At 34.2% G+C, this 14,404-nt stretch overlaps 2 protein-coding genes across 3 annotated transcripts; both read left to right on the top strand.

Annotated features, from left to right (window-relative positions):
• Positions 1–385: 385 nt before the first annotated feature.
• Positions 386–6,852, top strand: LOC135848649 (uncharacterized). Of its 2 annotated transcripts, none has more exons than XM_065368600.1 (2): positions 386–683; positions 4,628–6,852. In XM_065368600.1, exon 2 carries the CDS (start codon positions 4,640–4,642, stop codon positions 6,494–6,496), a length of 1,857 nt encoding a protein of 618 aa, XP_065224672.1. In that variant the 5' UTR covers positions 386–683; positions 4,628–4,639; the 3' UTR covers positions 6,497–6,852. The 2 variants fall into 2 exon arrangements, with proteins under 2 accessions (XP_065224672.1, XP_065224671.1); XM_065368599.1 differs by having other exon boundaries at positions 386–687.
• A 1,456-nt stretch (positions 6,853–8,308) lies between these two features.
• LOC135847620 (uncharacterized) lies at positions 8,309–14,404 on the top strand. Its single transcript, XM_065367251.1, has 2 exons — positions 8,309–8,543; positions 12,214–14,404. Exon 2 carries the CDS (start codon positions 12,251–12,253, stop codon positions 14,081–14,083), a length of 1,833 nt encoding a protein of 610 aa, XP_065223323.1. The 5' UTR covers positions 8,309–8,543; positions 12,214–12,250; the 3' UTR covers positions 14,084–14,404.

Genomic DNA, 14,404 nt, shown 5'->3' with positions numbered 1-14,404 from the left:
TTTTCATTACCCTTTGAATTGAATTTCCAAAAACAATGGTTGAAAATTATCAAAAAAATGCTACCCTTTATTTTACATTCAAGTTTTGACTTTCACTGATGAAAGATCACTTATGGTTGAAGGCTACAAACAATTTTTTTTTACGGGTGTTTGAAAAATTAAAGAGGAAAGATCGTGATCTTTTTCGCAGGCTGGAGATTGTTAAGGCTAATGTAGGTATATTAGATAACGACATTCGTAGAAAACTGACTATTGTTTGGAATGGAGCCAGAATGAGACAAAGGTCAGGATTGTGAGCTTCGCATTTCTTATGTGTACCTAATTTTTAGGATTTTAAATACTATCGAAACACCTCTGTGAGCTTCTTCATCCAGCTGCACCAAACTGGTTTCTATTATCCTTCTCCTTGGGTCAACTCGCTTCAGAACCAGTCACGAGCATCTCAAGACTCAAGAGTATTCTGCTCTATCAGTAGTTGCTCAGTGCTCTCAGTGTCAGTTTACTTTTGCACTCTGCGTTTGGTAGTACACTAGCATTTGTCTCTTTTTTAGTGGCAGAGAGGAAATTTCATTTAATATTCGTGTCAACTTTACCCTTCAATTCGAGCTAAATCTTCTTATTTGGCGTCGTACATCATCGCGTCGTAAGTAGCTATTCGTTTCGAGGAGATTCTCAATTTCCAAGTAGGTAAGTGATTATTCAAATTCAACCAAACATTTTATTCTTAACGTTTCATTATGGAATTATTTTTTTGTAAATAAGCATTTGTTTCGTCTTTGTTGTTCAATGGGCGCTTGCTACTCATTTCCTGTGAGTGGGAGGGGGGAGAGGGTGTGTGTGGATCTAACCGGTTGAACTGGAATATGACGTTAAATTGTCAATTAGCAGAATGCCACAATAGCCCTTCAATTAGGCTACTTTACCCCTCCCCCCTCTTTCTAAGTAGCCAAGGAGGTGGGTGGTATTCGTATTTTTTGGTAATTGAAATTTAACAGAAGAATTCCCAAATTTGAAGTTTGATCGCTTCCGGGTTCATTATAAAGAATGAGGGTCAAGGGTCGGGGTTTTGGGTTTTATTGTTTAAAGGTTCAGGTTTAGTCCTAGTATGTCTGCAACTCGCTACCTGGAACTTGGATCGGGTTCAGACCATCGACTCTAAATTTTAGATAAGAGAAAATTATTAGATTTTTTTTTTAAGGAATGAAAATCCACTCAAAATTTAAAAATTTTTCACCTTCATCAGTTTTTTTTTGTTGAAAATTTTGACATTTCATCTGTTTCTTTCCTTTTTTTCATTTTCCCTCCGATGCCCCAAATTGACCTAGGTGACTGAATTATCCACCATTACTCTCGAGTCATTCCACGTCAATTCGACCAAGAAGTGGTACGTGGGTTCAGCGATTTTTTTTGATTTTTTTTCTGTGGAAACGCCTCCCGAAGGGATGACTAATGGTGCAAATCGCAGCTCTCTAGCACATTTTTAACGGCAGCCAGGGGCTGTCAAAGTTTTCAGTGAACCTAAAATATCATCCATTTCAGCAGTGGATTGCTCGATGACCGCGATACCTACCAAAATTGTTTTTTCCCCCAATAGTTAGAGGTTTTGAAAGACTTTTTGGTGAAATCATAAAAATCAGTGTTGCCACTTTTTTTTGGTACAAAAATTTAGCTCGAAATGTTTCAAAATGTAGTTTTCATATCGTTTCCACTCTCAAAAATTCTGAAAATAATATATTATGGACAACTTTTCATGCTAAACAACATATTAAATAATTGAGATGGCACTATGTCGTGAAGTCGAGTTAAAAAAATTTTAAGTTTGTGAAAAATCGCATTTTTTCGCAAACTTTGAATTTTTTAAATCGACTTTGCGACAATTTCAAAACCCCTAACTATGAGAAAAAGTTCCATTTTGGTAGGTATCGCGATTATCGAGTAATCCACTGCTGAAATGGATGATATTTTAGGTTCACTGAAAACTTTGACACCCCCTGGCTGCCGTTAAAAATGGGCTAGAGAGCTGCGATTTGCGCCATTTGTCATCCCTTCGGAAGGTCTTTCCACAGAAAAAATTTCAAAAAAATCGCCGAACCCACCTACCACTTCTTGGTCCAATTGACGTGGAATGACCCAAAGTCGATTTTAAAAAATTTTAAAATGTTTGCGAAAAAATGTGATTATTTGATTTAAAACATGAAAAAAAGTTTGAAGTGGAGAAGTTGACCCATTTGATCCCTATTTTTACGTATCTACTGAATAAGTTGAAAAAACCCTTTCACTTGATGAAATAAACTCTTCACAAAAGAATCAAAATTCGAAAAAATTCAATTTTGGGGACCGGCAAATTGCACATGCGAAATTGCACGTATACAATTGAACGTGTGTGATAATTGCACGCAAGGGAAAATAGAACGTCTGCAAATTTAACGTCTGAAAATGATTTAATGTGAGATTTTCACCAACCCAAAATACAGTTTCGAAACGTTCTGAACAGTTCTGGAGCCTCCAGCGGATTTTTGAAAGTTGAAATTTTCGCAAAATGTTACTCAAAGAAGGTGGAAAGCTAAAATTTACTTCAACATGCTGAGTCAATTGGAGACGGTTTCAAGTCGTTCTGGAACTGGAACCTCTGGTTGTGTTTTGGAAATTTCAGATTTTCACAAAGTTCCATAAAAACCGTCTAAATTAACTTTTGAACGTTTGAAATATGGCTACCGGCTTCTGAACAGGTTGAAACCGTCTGAAATCAACCGCATGTTAAATTTACGGTATTACTTGAACTTTTTTCATTTTTTCTGGAATTTATGAGCAGATAAAAAATTTACTTTTGAAATCTAACTCACAGAATTTCGCGAAAACGCCCTACAACGGTCAATAGGGTGCTCAATGTGCACTGACCAAAATTATAGGGGTTGAACTTCATTTTTAGCCTTTTCAGAACAATACAGAAAGTTGAACGTAATAATTGAACGCTGTAAACGTTCTATTTTCACATGCGTGCAATTATCACACACGTTCAATTGTATACGTGCAATTTCGCACGTGCAATTTTTCACGTGCAATTTGAAACGTTCAATTTTCACCAACCCTTCAATTTTCAATTTCAAAAATCAGAAAAAGTTTAAATTTATTCAGTTGTCTTATTTTGGTCTCTTGCTAACTTATTTCATGAAATAGTTGATAAAATTTACACTCATAGCAAAAAAATTAAAATTCGTTTATTTTTCAAATTTTTTCGAATTTTGATTTTTTTGTGATAGGTAAGTTCATTTCATCGAGTGAAAGGGGGGTTTTCAAGCTAATTTTTGTACGAAAAAGTGGCAACACTGATTTGTATGATATCATCTAAAAGCCTTTTAAAACTCTTAGGTACCTATTGAAAAAAAAAAACACATTTTGGTAGGTATTGTGGTTATCGACTGAAAACTTTGACACCTCCTAGCCCTTTCGCTCCCGAAGTCACACATGTGTGACATCTAGAAATCTTTCAACTGCCCGACGTCACATATATGTGATATCTTTTTCATTCTCTTCTAGGGCGATTTTCTCTGTAGTGGGCTATCAAAACGTTTCAAGTTGTACACCATCGGGCAGTGTATACCCAGACAAGACTTTCTGTAAAGCTCTTTAATACAAGTATGGAAATATGTAGATTATGCTTTCGAGAAAGTCATAGCATTTTACGTATGTGTTACGTACTGCGCATGGCAGGTTGGTGTCATCACGCGTTGGAGCAACCAATGGGGTGCGACGTTGTACAATGTGAACAGATTTGTGCGTGCGCAGTATGTAAAACTTACGCAAAATGCTAAGACTTTCTTAAGAGCATAATCTATTTCCATACTTGTATTAAAGAGCTTTAACTTTCTGTGGGGTTTGGGTCAACGCAGTGTTACCAACATCCAGTAAAAAAAAAAATTTTCTTGCAGATTTTTTTTTTTTTTTACAATTTCGATTTGAATGGTACTTTTTATGTTTCAAGACTGCTGTTAGTGATTTTAGCATGATTTTCGAGTTGATAATAACAGCTGGGAACGTATTATTTTCTCATACATACGTGTTGAAAAAAAAAAGAAAATGATTGAATTATATGTAAAACAGAAGCGTTTTGCAAAAATTGAATTTTCAGTACTAAAATATTCATAAATAAAATTGTTTCAACTTGAAATTAATTATTATTTTTATGAAAACGTATATTGTGACTCAATTTTAGGTTATGGTTGCCCAATGTCACACATGTGTGACATGGGTCAAAAAAGGGGTGGGGAGCATCGCTTTGACCAAATTTCACATTATCCTATCTCTTATACACCATTATAGGGCAAAAAACGTAAAAAACTGGGTTGGGCCACAGGAAGCTTTTCCATATCAGCTGTCGGGAGCGAAAGGGCTAGTAGCCTTTAAAAATGGGCTAGAGGGCTGCGATTTGCGCTATTAGTCATCCCTTCGGAAGGTCATTCCACAGGAAAAATTTCAAAAAAATTGCTGTCCCCCCTTACCACTTCTTGGTCGAATTGACGTGGAATGACCCTATAGTAATGAAGATAACAATAATTCGAATTTTATGATCAATGTTGAACTCTCAGCAGTTCATTTCTCAGCATTAATGCAATCGTTTTAATTTTAGGTTTGGATTGAAATGGAGTCGAATCGAGAACTGGAAATGGATGGAACCACTTCTGACGTATATGATATTTTTCATCCAACTCCAGTACCCCTGAAAGAACTTGCAGCGATCGCCGTTAGCCTCGAAGTATGGCGCTTTAAAGTGAAGGAATATCGTAATAATCGCAAATTGAAAGAGTTTTGTCCATCTGGTGAACGTATCTCATTGAAAAAAATGCTGCCTGATTTACCATCCATGATTTATACAGCGATCGATAAATACGTCAGAAGATTTGGGCCTTCGATGGAAACTTGGCTAAAGGAGCACCATGATAGAATATTCTACTTTTTTTACTACTACCACTACTCAGTTTTAGAATACTTCAACAATTTTGTATGCGATTATACCGGCACAATTGATTATGTGAGGACAGCCGGACGCATGATTCATTGTGATCAATTTGATGAGGATCTAAAGTTTGCGATCGCTTGTACATATTTTTTTGAAGACGATATCAGACAACTTTGGCCATTAGTATCTGGAAACTTGAACGGGATTAGTGTTGATTTTTCAAAAAGCCCGCAATTGTGTTACTGGATTTGTTGTCTTCGAAATGAATTAAATAAGATACCATCTGCTGAAATTAACAGCAGTATCGAAAAAGTAATGTTGGATGCATTCATGCCTCACAATAGACCATCGATAGAGTATTTTTGGAATCGTTTACCATCAGAAAATCGACTGACAATGAGAATAGCTTCCGATTTTTTTACCCGTGATAAACTATCTTTTGCTCGGTTCATCTTACCAAAGCTAAATGATCAACAGCTCGAAGAATTTGTTAATGAAAAAAGTTATGAACTGATATGTACTCCATTCAAGAATGTTTGGTACGATAAAGCAGAATTGATTCTGCCAGCTTGGATGTACATTAGAAAATCCATAAATGTAGATGGGTTTACGAAACTGGTAGTGAAAATGTTGCAAAATGAGTTGATGACATACCCTCTCGAGACCGAGATCACTATTGGTGAAATTCTTGATCCCAGAACTCGGTTCGATTTGTGTTGTGAAATATGGATCAGTTCTCCAGAAAATTTGAAACGTTCGGCGATTGCAGAAATTATATCTAATAACAGGTTGTTTAGTAACTCGAACGTTCGTGTTAACGTTATGTCATCTGTTCCGAGAGACTTCGAATTCTTATTGACTTTCCTATCGGATGCCACTTCTGTAGAGAGAAGTAAATTTTGGTTCGATAGCTGGTTAGAATTGGTTGAAAGCACACGATCCAAAGATTTGGCAAAAATAATGAAACTGTGTTTTGAAAACGAAGATGAGATCGCACAATTCAAAGAGAACGTCATTGCCAATAGCGATAGTGTCCGTTTCTTTTGTAGAATTTTACAGGTTAGAATGTGTTTAGACGAATTGAATGAATTTGCCAATTTCTTATTTACCGAAATACAAGCAGCTAGAAATTTCAAACAACAAGTGTTACGTCTAGGTTATCTTGGCAGTGAAAATGATTTTAGTGATGCGACTTTGCGAAAAACAAAAGAATTTAGTAAATTCATTGACGATGCTTTTGGCAATATCGATCTCTCTGCGAACTTCAAAAATCAACTCCTGTCTGCACCTGAAATGCAACGAAAATTGTCGGATTTTGCTCTACTGGTGTCTTATGAGCAGCTCGTAATTGAGTTCATCGACACATTCATTTCGGCAGAAAACCCCTTACTGGAGATAAAAGCGCGTATAATTCGTGCATTGAAAATACAAGCAGCTCTTTGTAAATCGTCGAAGTCCAAATTTCCTCACACTACACTTTTATTCTGGTGTTTGGGTAGCCAGGAGGAAGTTACCAAATTCAAAGAGAATTATTTATGATCCTTCGAAGTCACTTCTGCTTCAGACGAGAATTTGTTGTAAAGTTTTTCCTCCACCACCATCAACGACATTGCCAGTGTTGTAAATTTTATTTTGGTGGGTCAACTATTTAAATTTTTCTTTGTTTGTAGCGTTTGGTGATTGTTTTTCATTTAACCTTCATTATTCTATGTGTTGACAGATACTTGCTTACATGTAAATAAAAACTTTTATTTTTTGTTAATTTGTGTGATATTTTTTTTATAATTATCTACTACTTATTCCTTTTTTAATTCTTTCATTTTATGTACCTAACATGCATAATTCTCGATGTGATCATAATCTGCAATTAATTAAATTTTATCATTACGCGTTGATTTCATTAAAATTAATCTGATAATGTGTGCCTAATGCCTATAGGCAGAAAATATCAGCAAAAAGTAAAAAATCCAAAAATTAAGATCAGAACTACGAGTATCTACCTACTTCAATGATTCCTCCTTTTCAACTTGAACCAAAAAGTGGGGATTTGCGATTTCACACTCTATTCGACAGTTCATCAAGGAAACACTTTTACATAGCATCGGAACAAAATTGAAATAAAAAGGGTTCAAATGAAACGGAGGTTTTCGATTCAAAAAAATTCTAGTTTAGAATATTGAAATTAGGATTAATTTGATTCAATAAAAAAAAGAACTGTTTGTGTAAATTTTTGACAATTAACAAAATCGTAATGTTTCTAAATTTGAAAAAATTTCCATTTAAATAAAAAATACCTTGCAAAAACTTCGAAAAATTTATTGAAACTCTTTCATTTCAATGTAAAAATTTAGCGAGTGTTTTTCAAAATCAAATCTCAAAAATGAATTATTAAATTGATCAAAAGTTTTAAATTTATGTGATTATTTCTATCTCAAGCGTAGCAACAGAAATTTTATCTGTGGAATATTATTTATTGATATCGTTGGTTCAAAACTTGAGAATTTTAGATGTGGACACCAAAACACCTAAAAATTTCTCGCCAGACCAAATTTCACGATCTAAATTTTATTTTTCAATTTTTGGTAAATTTTATAAATCCAGAAACTTATTTTTAAAGTGGGGGGGGTGCGATTTTTCTCTTTCACAATTCTTTCAAGGTGTACTCGAAAATAATATTTTGAAAATTCTTATATATTTTTGAAGAATTGAAAATTGGATTTAAAATCCTGATTTCGAAAAAACCCTTCAAATCTTTTTTTTACTTACTTATACTTATCATAATCAGCGATTTATCAAAACGAACGTTTTTCGGGGGGGGGGGGAATTCCGATACACGATTTTTCCATAGTTGATATTATGATAAGTAAGTGATAGCCATAGAGTATAGTTTTTTAGATTTTTTCATTACCCTTAAATTAAATTTCTAAAAATAAAGGTTGAAAATTATCGAAAAAATCCCATCTTTTATTTTATCATTCAAGTTTTGACTTTCAATGAAATAAAATCACTTTACAGATTATGAATATTTTTTATTTTTTTTTATTTTTTAATTAGTTCCAAGTTGGTAAATGTATGGGAATGATGTGTTTTTGGACAAAGTACGTTTTTTTTGCGGGTGCTTGAAAAATTAAAGAGACGTGGTATTGCAGGTACATGATGACCACGAGAATTAGACCAGAAGGCAGGATCGAGAGCTCCGCATTTCTTATAATTAGGCTATGGAACACTCTCGAAACACCTCCACCGGCTTCTTCATCTAGCTGCACTAAACCTAGGTAACTGGTTTTTATTCTCCTTCTTCTTCTTGGGTCGACATGTGTCGACACGCTTCACTCATGTCAGTACCAGTTTACGAGCATCTTACGAGTAGTCTGTTTTATCCGTAGTAGCTCTCAGTTTACCGTTGTACTTTGCGTGTGTTGCACTAGCATTTGTCTGTTTTTCAATGGCAGAGATGAAACTTCATTTAATATTCGTGTCAACTTTACCCTCAAAGTCGAGCTGAATCGTTTTATTTCGCGTCGTAAATCTACGTAGCTGATTGTAAATCGTTTCGAGGAGATCCTCAATTTCCAAGTACATACGAGTAAGTACATATTATTCAAATTAAACGAAACATTTTTTATTCTTAACGTTTCATTATGGAATTATTTTTTTGAAAATAAGCTTTCGTTTCGTCTTTGTTGTTCAATGGGCCCTTGATTATATACCTTGCTATTTTCCTGTGACCTTGCCCCTCATTTCCTGGGAATGGGGAACGGGGGGGGGACTCGAACCGGTTGAACTCGAATGGAGTGCCTCAATTAGTCCTTCAATTGGGCTACTGTACCCCTCTCCCCCTCTTTCTTAGTTGATGGATGGTATTCGTATTTCTCGGTAATTAAAATTTATCAACACAGGGCCCAAATTTGGAGTTCGATTGCTTATATAGTGTGTGGCGTTATTGGTGTAGATGGGTAAATTTTGGGGGGGGAGTGGTAGAAAATCAGGTTCAATTCTTTTTTCTAATCCTCTTTGTGATGATTTTGGTACAAATTTTGCAGGCTACAGAAATCGAGATATACACAGAATGGATACACATTTTCATGAAAATTGAAGGACGTGAAATTGTGAACAAATCAGTCTAAAAAATTGCCAATTTTACCCTTAAAAGTACAGTACACTCTCGATAACTCGAAATCCAAGGGGAATGGTCATTCATTCGGCTTATAGAGGTTTTCGAGATAATCAGTTTCGAGTTATGCAGGTAAGATTTTGAGAGTGTTTGAGTTATAGAGGTCTTACGAAATGAATGACTTAAGAGATATGTAAGTGCATAAAAGATAGAAGTATGAATTGAAATATTCGAGTTATAGAGGTAAACGCCAGACAACGTACGACTTATAGAGGCTTTCTCACTATTTTTGGCAAAAGTTTAGCTTGGAGTTACAACTGAGTTATTCAAGTGCATGAAAGATAGCAGTAAGAGTGGAAAAATATTCGAGTTATAGAGGTAAACGCCAGACAACGTACGAGTTATAGAGGCTTTCTCGCTATTTTAGGCAAAATTTTAGCTTCGAGTTACGACTGGTTTGTATAGTTAATTTCGACTTATCCGAGTAAAGTTAACATTGAGTGTTACGGAGATTTCAAGGGGAATGGAGGTTGATTCGGCTAATAGAGGTTTTCGAGTTAAAGAGTTTCGAGTTATCGAGAGTGTACTGTACATAATTATATTATCTAATTTTAAAATTTCAACATGTAACTACCTAGGGTACCTACTAGGTAGGTATATAGAAATGATCGTATTTCTATTTTTTTTTTTTTCAATTTAAAATGGACTCGAATAAACAAGTCAAGAATCTCTAACCATCAATCTCAGAAATGTGACATCCACTTCACAGCTACCCGATTACTTCAAAGAAATGTGAAAATGATCCATCCTTTTCAACAAGAAAAATTCACTGAAAATTGTGCTAGTTTCTGTATTTACATCAACCAATTCGTTTCCAGCAGATCTAACGTTCCAACCCGAAAGATCCTGAGTAATAATTGGATTCAGGTTCAAGGAATTGGGCTCTGTTTTGGTTCAGGTTCATTGAAAATTGGGATCTTTCGGAGTCAGGAATCAGGATCGGGTTCAGACCACCATCCCTGTACTTTTGACTGACGTGAGAAAATTGCTTGATTGTTACAAAAAGTTACTTTTTTCGAGTTCTTTCATAAAATATTTCCTTTTTCCCCCAAAATTATGACCAACATTTTTGAAAAAATATTGATTTTATTTAAATGGCCTCACTGCTTTTTCAACGTTACGAATTTTATTTTTCTAGATTTGATGATTTTTCTTTTGAAATTTTCTTAGGGTTTTCTCAATTTTAATTACCTATCATTTTTCAATTTCTTCGGTAGTGTTTAGTTGATTTTCTCCTGTTTTGATTGATTTTTACCTACCTACCTAACTACATCTTGAATTTTGGTGATTTTTTTCCAAAATAATTTTTCCACGATGTCGTTCTAAATTTAGATAATTTTTTTTCGCATGAATTTTTGTTGAATTTTATCACCTCGAGTTCTCGTGATTTTTTTATTAAAATTTTCCCTCGAGCTTGTGTGATTTTATTGATCAAATTTTAGTCTGAATTTGTCTGATGACTTTTTGAATTTTGTGAGCTTTTTTCCCAATTTGGTGATTATTCGTTTGAATTTTTGTAGATTTTCCCCCATTTTGACGGGTATTAGTCTTTTGAATTTTCACGGTTCTCTTTTTTTAGTTTTTCGATGATATTTCCCAGTATTTCCATTTTTTTCTCTTCAAATTTTGGCGAAGGATCTGCAGTTTTGATAGACTAGCTTTTTTCAATTATGAATTTTCACGATTTTTTTTTTCACGAATCCATACTTTTAATTCTCGTGAGTTGTCCTGTTCTGAATTCTCATTTCTCAGTGATTTTTCCTGAACTGAATTTTCGAGAGTTTTCCATTTTCATCATTTCCACGATTTCGTATCAAATTTTATTGATTCGTTTTTTTCCCAGTGTTTTTTTCTTAATTTCCGCGAAATCTTTTTTTTTTTGAATTTTCGTGATTTTTATAAAATTTTCTCCCGAATCGATTTTGCCCCAAATTTTAGTGATTTTTTTCTGCTTAAATTTTTGCGAAAGTTCCTTTTTTACGGGTTTCTTTTCGAGTTTTTGAGAGTTTATTTTAAACATTGAGAAGACGTGATTGTTTTATTTCGATTTTTTGGGGGACATTCTAGATTTTTTTCGGGTTTTATTCTTTTGAATTCTCATAGATTCCGTTTTTTCTGTTTTCAACGGTTTTCCCCTAATTTTGATGGTTTTTTTTTTTTGGTGCTTACATTTTTGTGACGTTTCTGCAATTTTATCGTAAATTTTCAAGAGTTTTAAAATTTTATGATATTTTTTCTTAAATTTTAGTCAAGTGCTTTTTATTCCAATTCTTTCGGAAGAGTTTTTCTACTTTTAATCGAATTTTCATTCTGGAATCTTTGTAATTGTTTTCAAATTCTCTAATTTTTGGAGAATGTTTTTTCAATTCGAATTTTGCTCTTGAGTTTTATTCTTAGGGACTTATATGATTTTGATTTTAAAAGAAGATCACGGATAGGTTTTTCAACATTGTTCTTTGACTAATTTTTTTTCCTCCAGATCTTGATCTTTCCTTTGCTTCCTGTTTTGGTTATATTTTCTCTCAATTTCAATTTTCGTTGCATTTTTCATTTATTTTTTGAAATTATGTACCTATGCCAATTTTTGCCAGGTTTTAATGTACATATTTTTTGAGGTATTTTTTTCTTTTTGAAGCACGGTGCATTTTTTCTTCGAGTTTTCAAAATGATTTCACATATTACGATTTTTGCAAATTGGGATTTGGTCACCTCCTATTTTTTTACATTAAAATTTTTTGGTTACTTTTTCGTTTTTTTGGTTACCAAAATTATCTATTTTTTTGAGAAAATTTTGAGTACAATCCCTGATATTTTTTCTTTAAGGAATGAAAACTCACTCAAAATCTCATCTTCTCTTTTTCATATTTTGGATCAAAATTTCAAAAATTCCCACACTTTTCAATTTTTGCTCGAAAATTTTTAATTTGTCCTCGTTTATTCCTTTTTTCCATTTTTTCCCCATGATGCTTCAAATTGCCCTAATTCTCCATCATTGCCAACTTGAAATATGCATGTGTGCGACTTTATACTACACAAGTCTTCGATTCATTTCTCGGCATTAATTCGTTCACTACGATTCCAGGTTTTGGATTGAAGTAAAGTCGAGTTGAAAACTATAAATGGCTGGAATCACCTCTGACGTGTATGATGTTTTCCATCCGACTCCAGTATCGCTCAAACAACTATCAGCGATCGTCGTTAGCCTGGAAGTATGGCGCTATAAAACGAATGAATATCGCAATAATGGCAAATTGGAAGACTTTAATCCACCCGAAGAACGTATATTATTAAAAAATGCGCTCCCTGGTTTACCATCCGAGATATACGACGTGATTGATAAAAATGTCAGGAAATTTGGCTTTTCAATGTACCGTTGGCTTAGTAGTCATCACGAAAGAGTGTTTTATTTTCATTACAAACACCGAAACCATGTTTTGGAATACTTCGAAGATTTTGTATGCGATTACAACGGAGCTATTCACTATGTGAGAACAGCCGAGCGTATGATGCTTTGTGATCAATTTAACATGCAGCAAAAGTTCACGATTGCTTGTACGTATTTCTTTGAGGATGAGATCAGACGACTTTGGCCATTAGTGTCAGGAAACAAGGACTTTAATCACATTAATTTTTGCAAAAGTCCGCAATTGTGTTACTGGATTTGTTGTCTCAAAAATGAATTATATAAACTACCAACCGTTCAATTCAACGATAGTGTGGCAGAAGTGATGTTAAATTACTTCATGCCTTTCAATAGACCATCGGTGGAGTATTTTTGGAATCGTATACCATCGGAAAGTCGAATGCGAAAAGCTATCGATATTTATAATCGTAGTATAATATCTTTTGCTCGGTTCATTTTACCAAAGTTGAACGATCAGCAGCTCGGTGAATTTCTCAATGAAAAATGTTATGTTCTGATGTATTCTCTATTTCGGTGGGGGTGGTATGATGAAGAGTTCATTCTATCAACATGGATGCGAATTCAGAACTGGTTGAACGAATATGCTGCTGCGGACCTTTTTACGAAAATATTGCTACTTGAAAATAGGCCAGTTGTGTATGGCCTTCGTACAATGTACGAAGTAGAGAAAAGACCTTTCGATTACAGAAATTGGTATCGCTTCTGTTGTAAATTATGGAATAGTGCTTCGGAAAAGTTGAAACAGTCGGCAGTTAAAGTAATCACATCGAAAAGAAAACTGTTCAAACGTGTGAGGCGTGTTGGTCCTGAAATGCCTACTAAGGAATACAAATTCTTATCAACTGTTCTTTCTTACGCCAGGTACGAAGAGAGAAAAACATTTTGGAATTATCATTGGCCCTATTTGGTAAATCAAACACGATGCAAAGATTTCGAAAAAATAATGAAACTATGTCTCGAAAAGGAAGATGAGATAACTCATTTCAAGCAAAACGTCATGGCCCCTAATTCAAGTTTTCGTAAACTTAGTAACGAATACCTGAGGTGCGCGCGTTTCGACCACTTGAACGATTATGCCAACTTTTTATGGCCTGATATACCAACATCGAGAATTCAATTTAAACAAGAAATACTACAGTCAGTTCTTTCCAATGAGAAGAGCTTCTTTGGTGAAAATCTGCTCAATAAAGCAAAAGAATTTGACGTATTCATCAGCAATGCTTATGGCGATGTAGATCTATCCAAGAACTATAAAAATCAGCTGATGTCGTCACCTGGAATGCAGATCCGGTTAGGCCTACCAAACAGCGCTTTACATATTTCTGTAGATAATTTTTTGGAATTTATTGACACGTTTGTTTCGAATGAAGAAACTCTGCTGCAGATAAAAGCGAGTATAATTGATTATTTGAAGGAGAAAGCAGCTATTTGGAAAGGTGTGGTGCCCGAGTCTTCTTTCATGTCACTTTTATCATGGTGTTTGGGAAATGATGAAGAGGCTGCGAAATGTAAACCGAGCTACTTATAATCGATGGTACATATTTTTTTAGTCGTGTGTTTATTCGTAGATTTGTGATTTTGAATTTTACGATATATTATTATTATTTTCTGTTTTCATTGCTTGGGGTGTGTGTATAAAATAATGTACTCGTAGATACCTATTCAAACTCTTGATTTTTTGGTAAAAATTGTGGTAATGTTTTTTTTTTTAGTTTTGAATTTCGAGTTACATTTTATTGTTACCTACCTATAATATTGTTCTCTGTGTACTCTTCATTTTTTTTTTTTTTTTTTTTTTTATGGTCAATCTGTTTTTTCTGCATGAAGAATGCGTTTAATTCGTGTAAAT

This window comes from Planococcus citri, chromosome 5, assembly GCF_950023065.1.
Source record: "Planococcus citri chromosome 5, ihPlaCitr1.1, whole genome shotgun sequence".
In the NCBI taxonomy this organism is placed as follows: Eukaryota; Metazoa; Arthropoda; class Insecta; order Hemiptera; family Pseudococcidae; genus Planococcus; species Planococcus citri.
The sequence above is the reverse complement of the archived record's forward strand: the minus strand, read 5'-3'. Positions and strand labels throughout refer to the sequence as shown.

Excerpts from the sequence above, each read along its gene's own strand:
- LOC135848649 (XM_065368600.1), top strand. The coding sequence starts at position 4,640 with ATGGAGTCGAATCGAGAACTGGAAATGGATGGAACCACTTCTGACGTA.
- LOC135847620 (XM_065367251.1), top strand. The coding sequence starts at position 12,251 with ATGGCTGGAATCACCTCTGACGTGTATGATGTTTTCCATCCGACTCCA.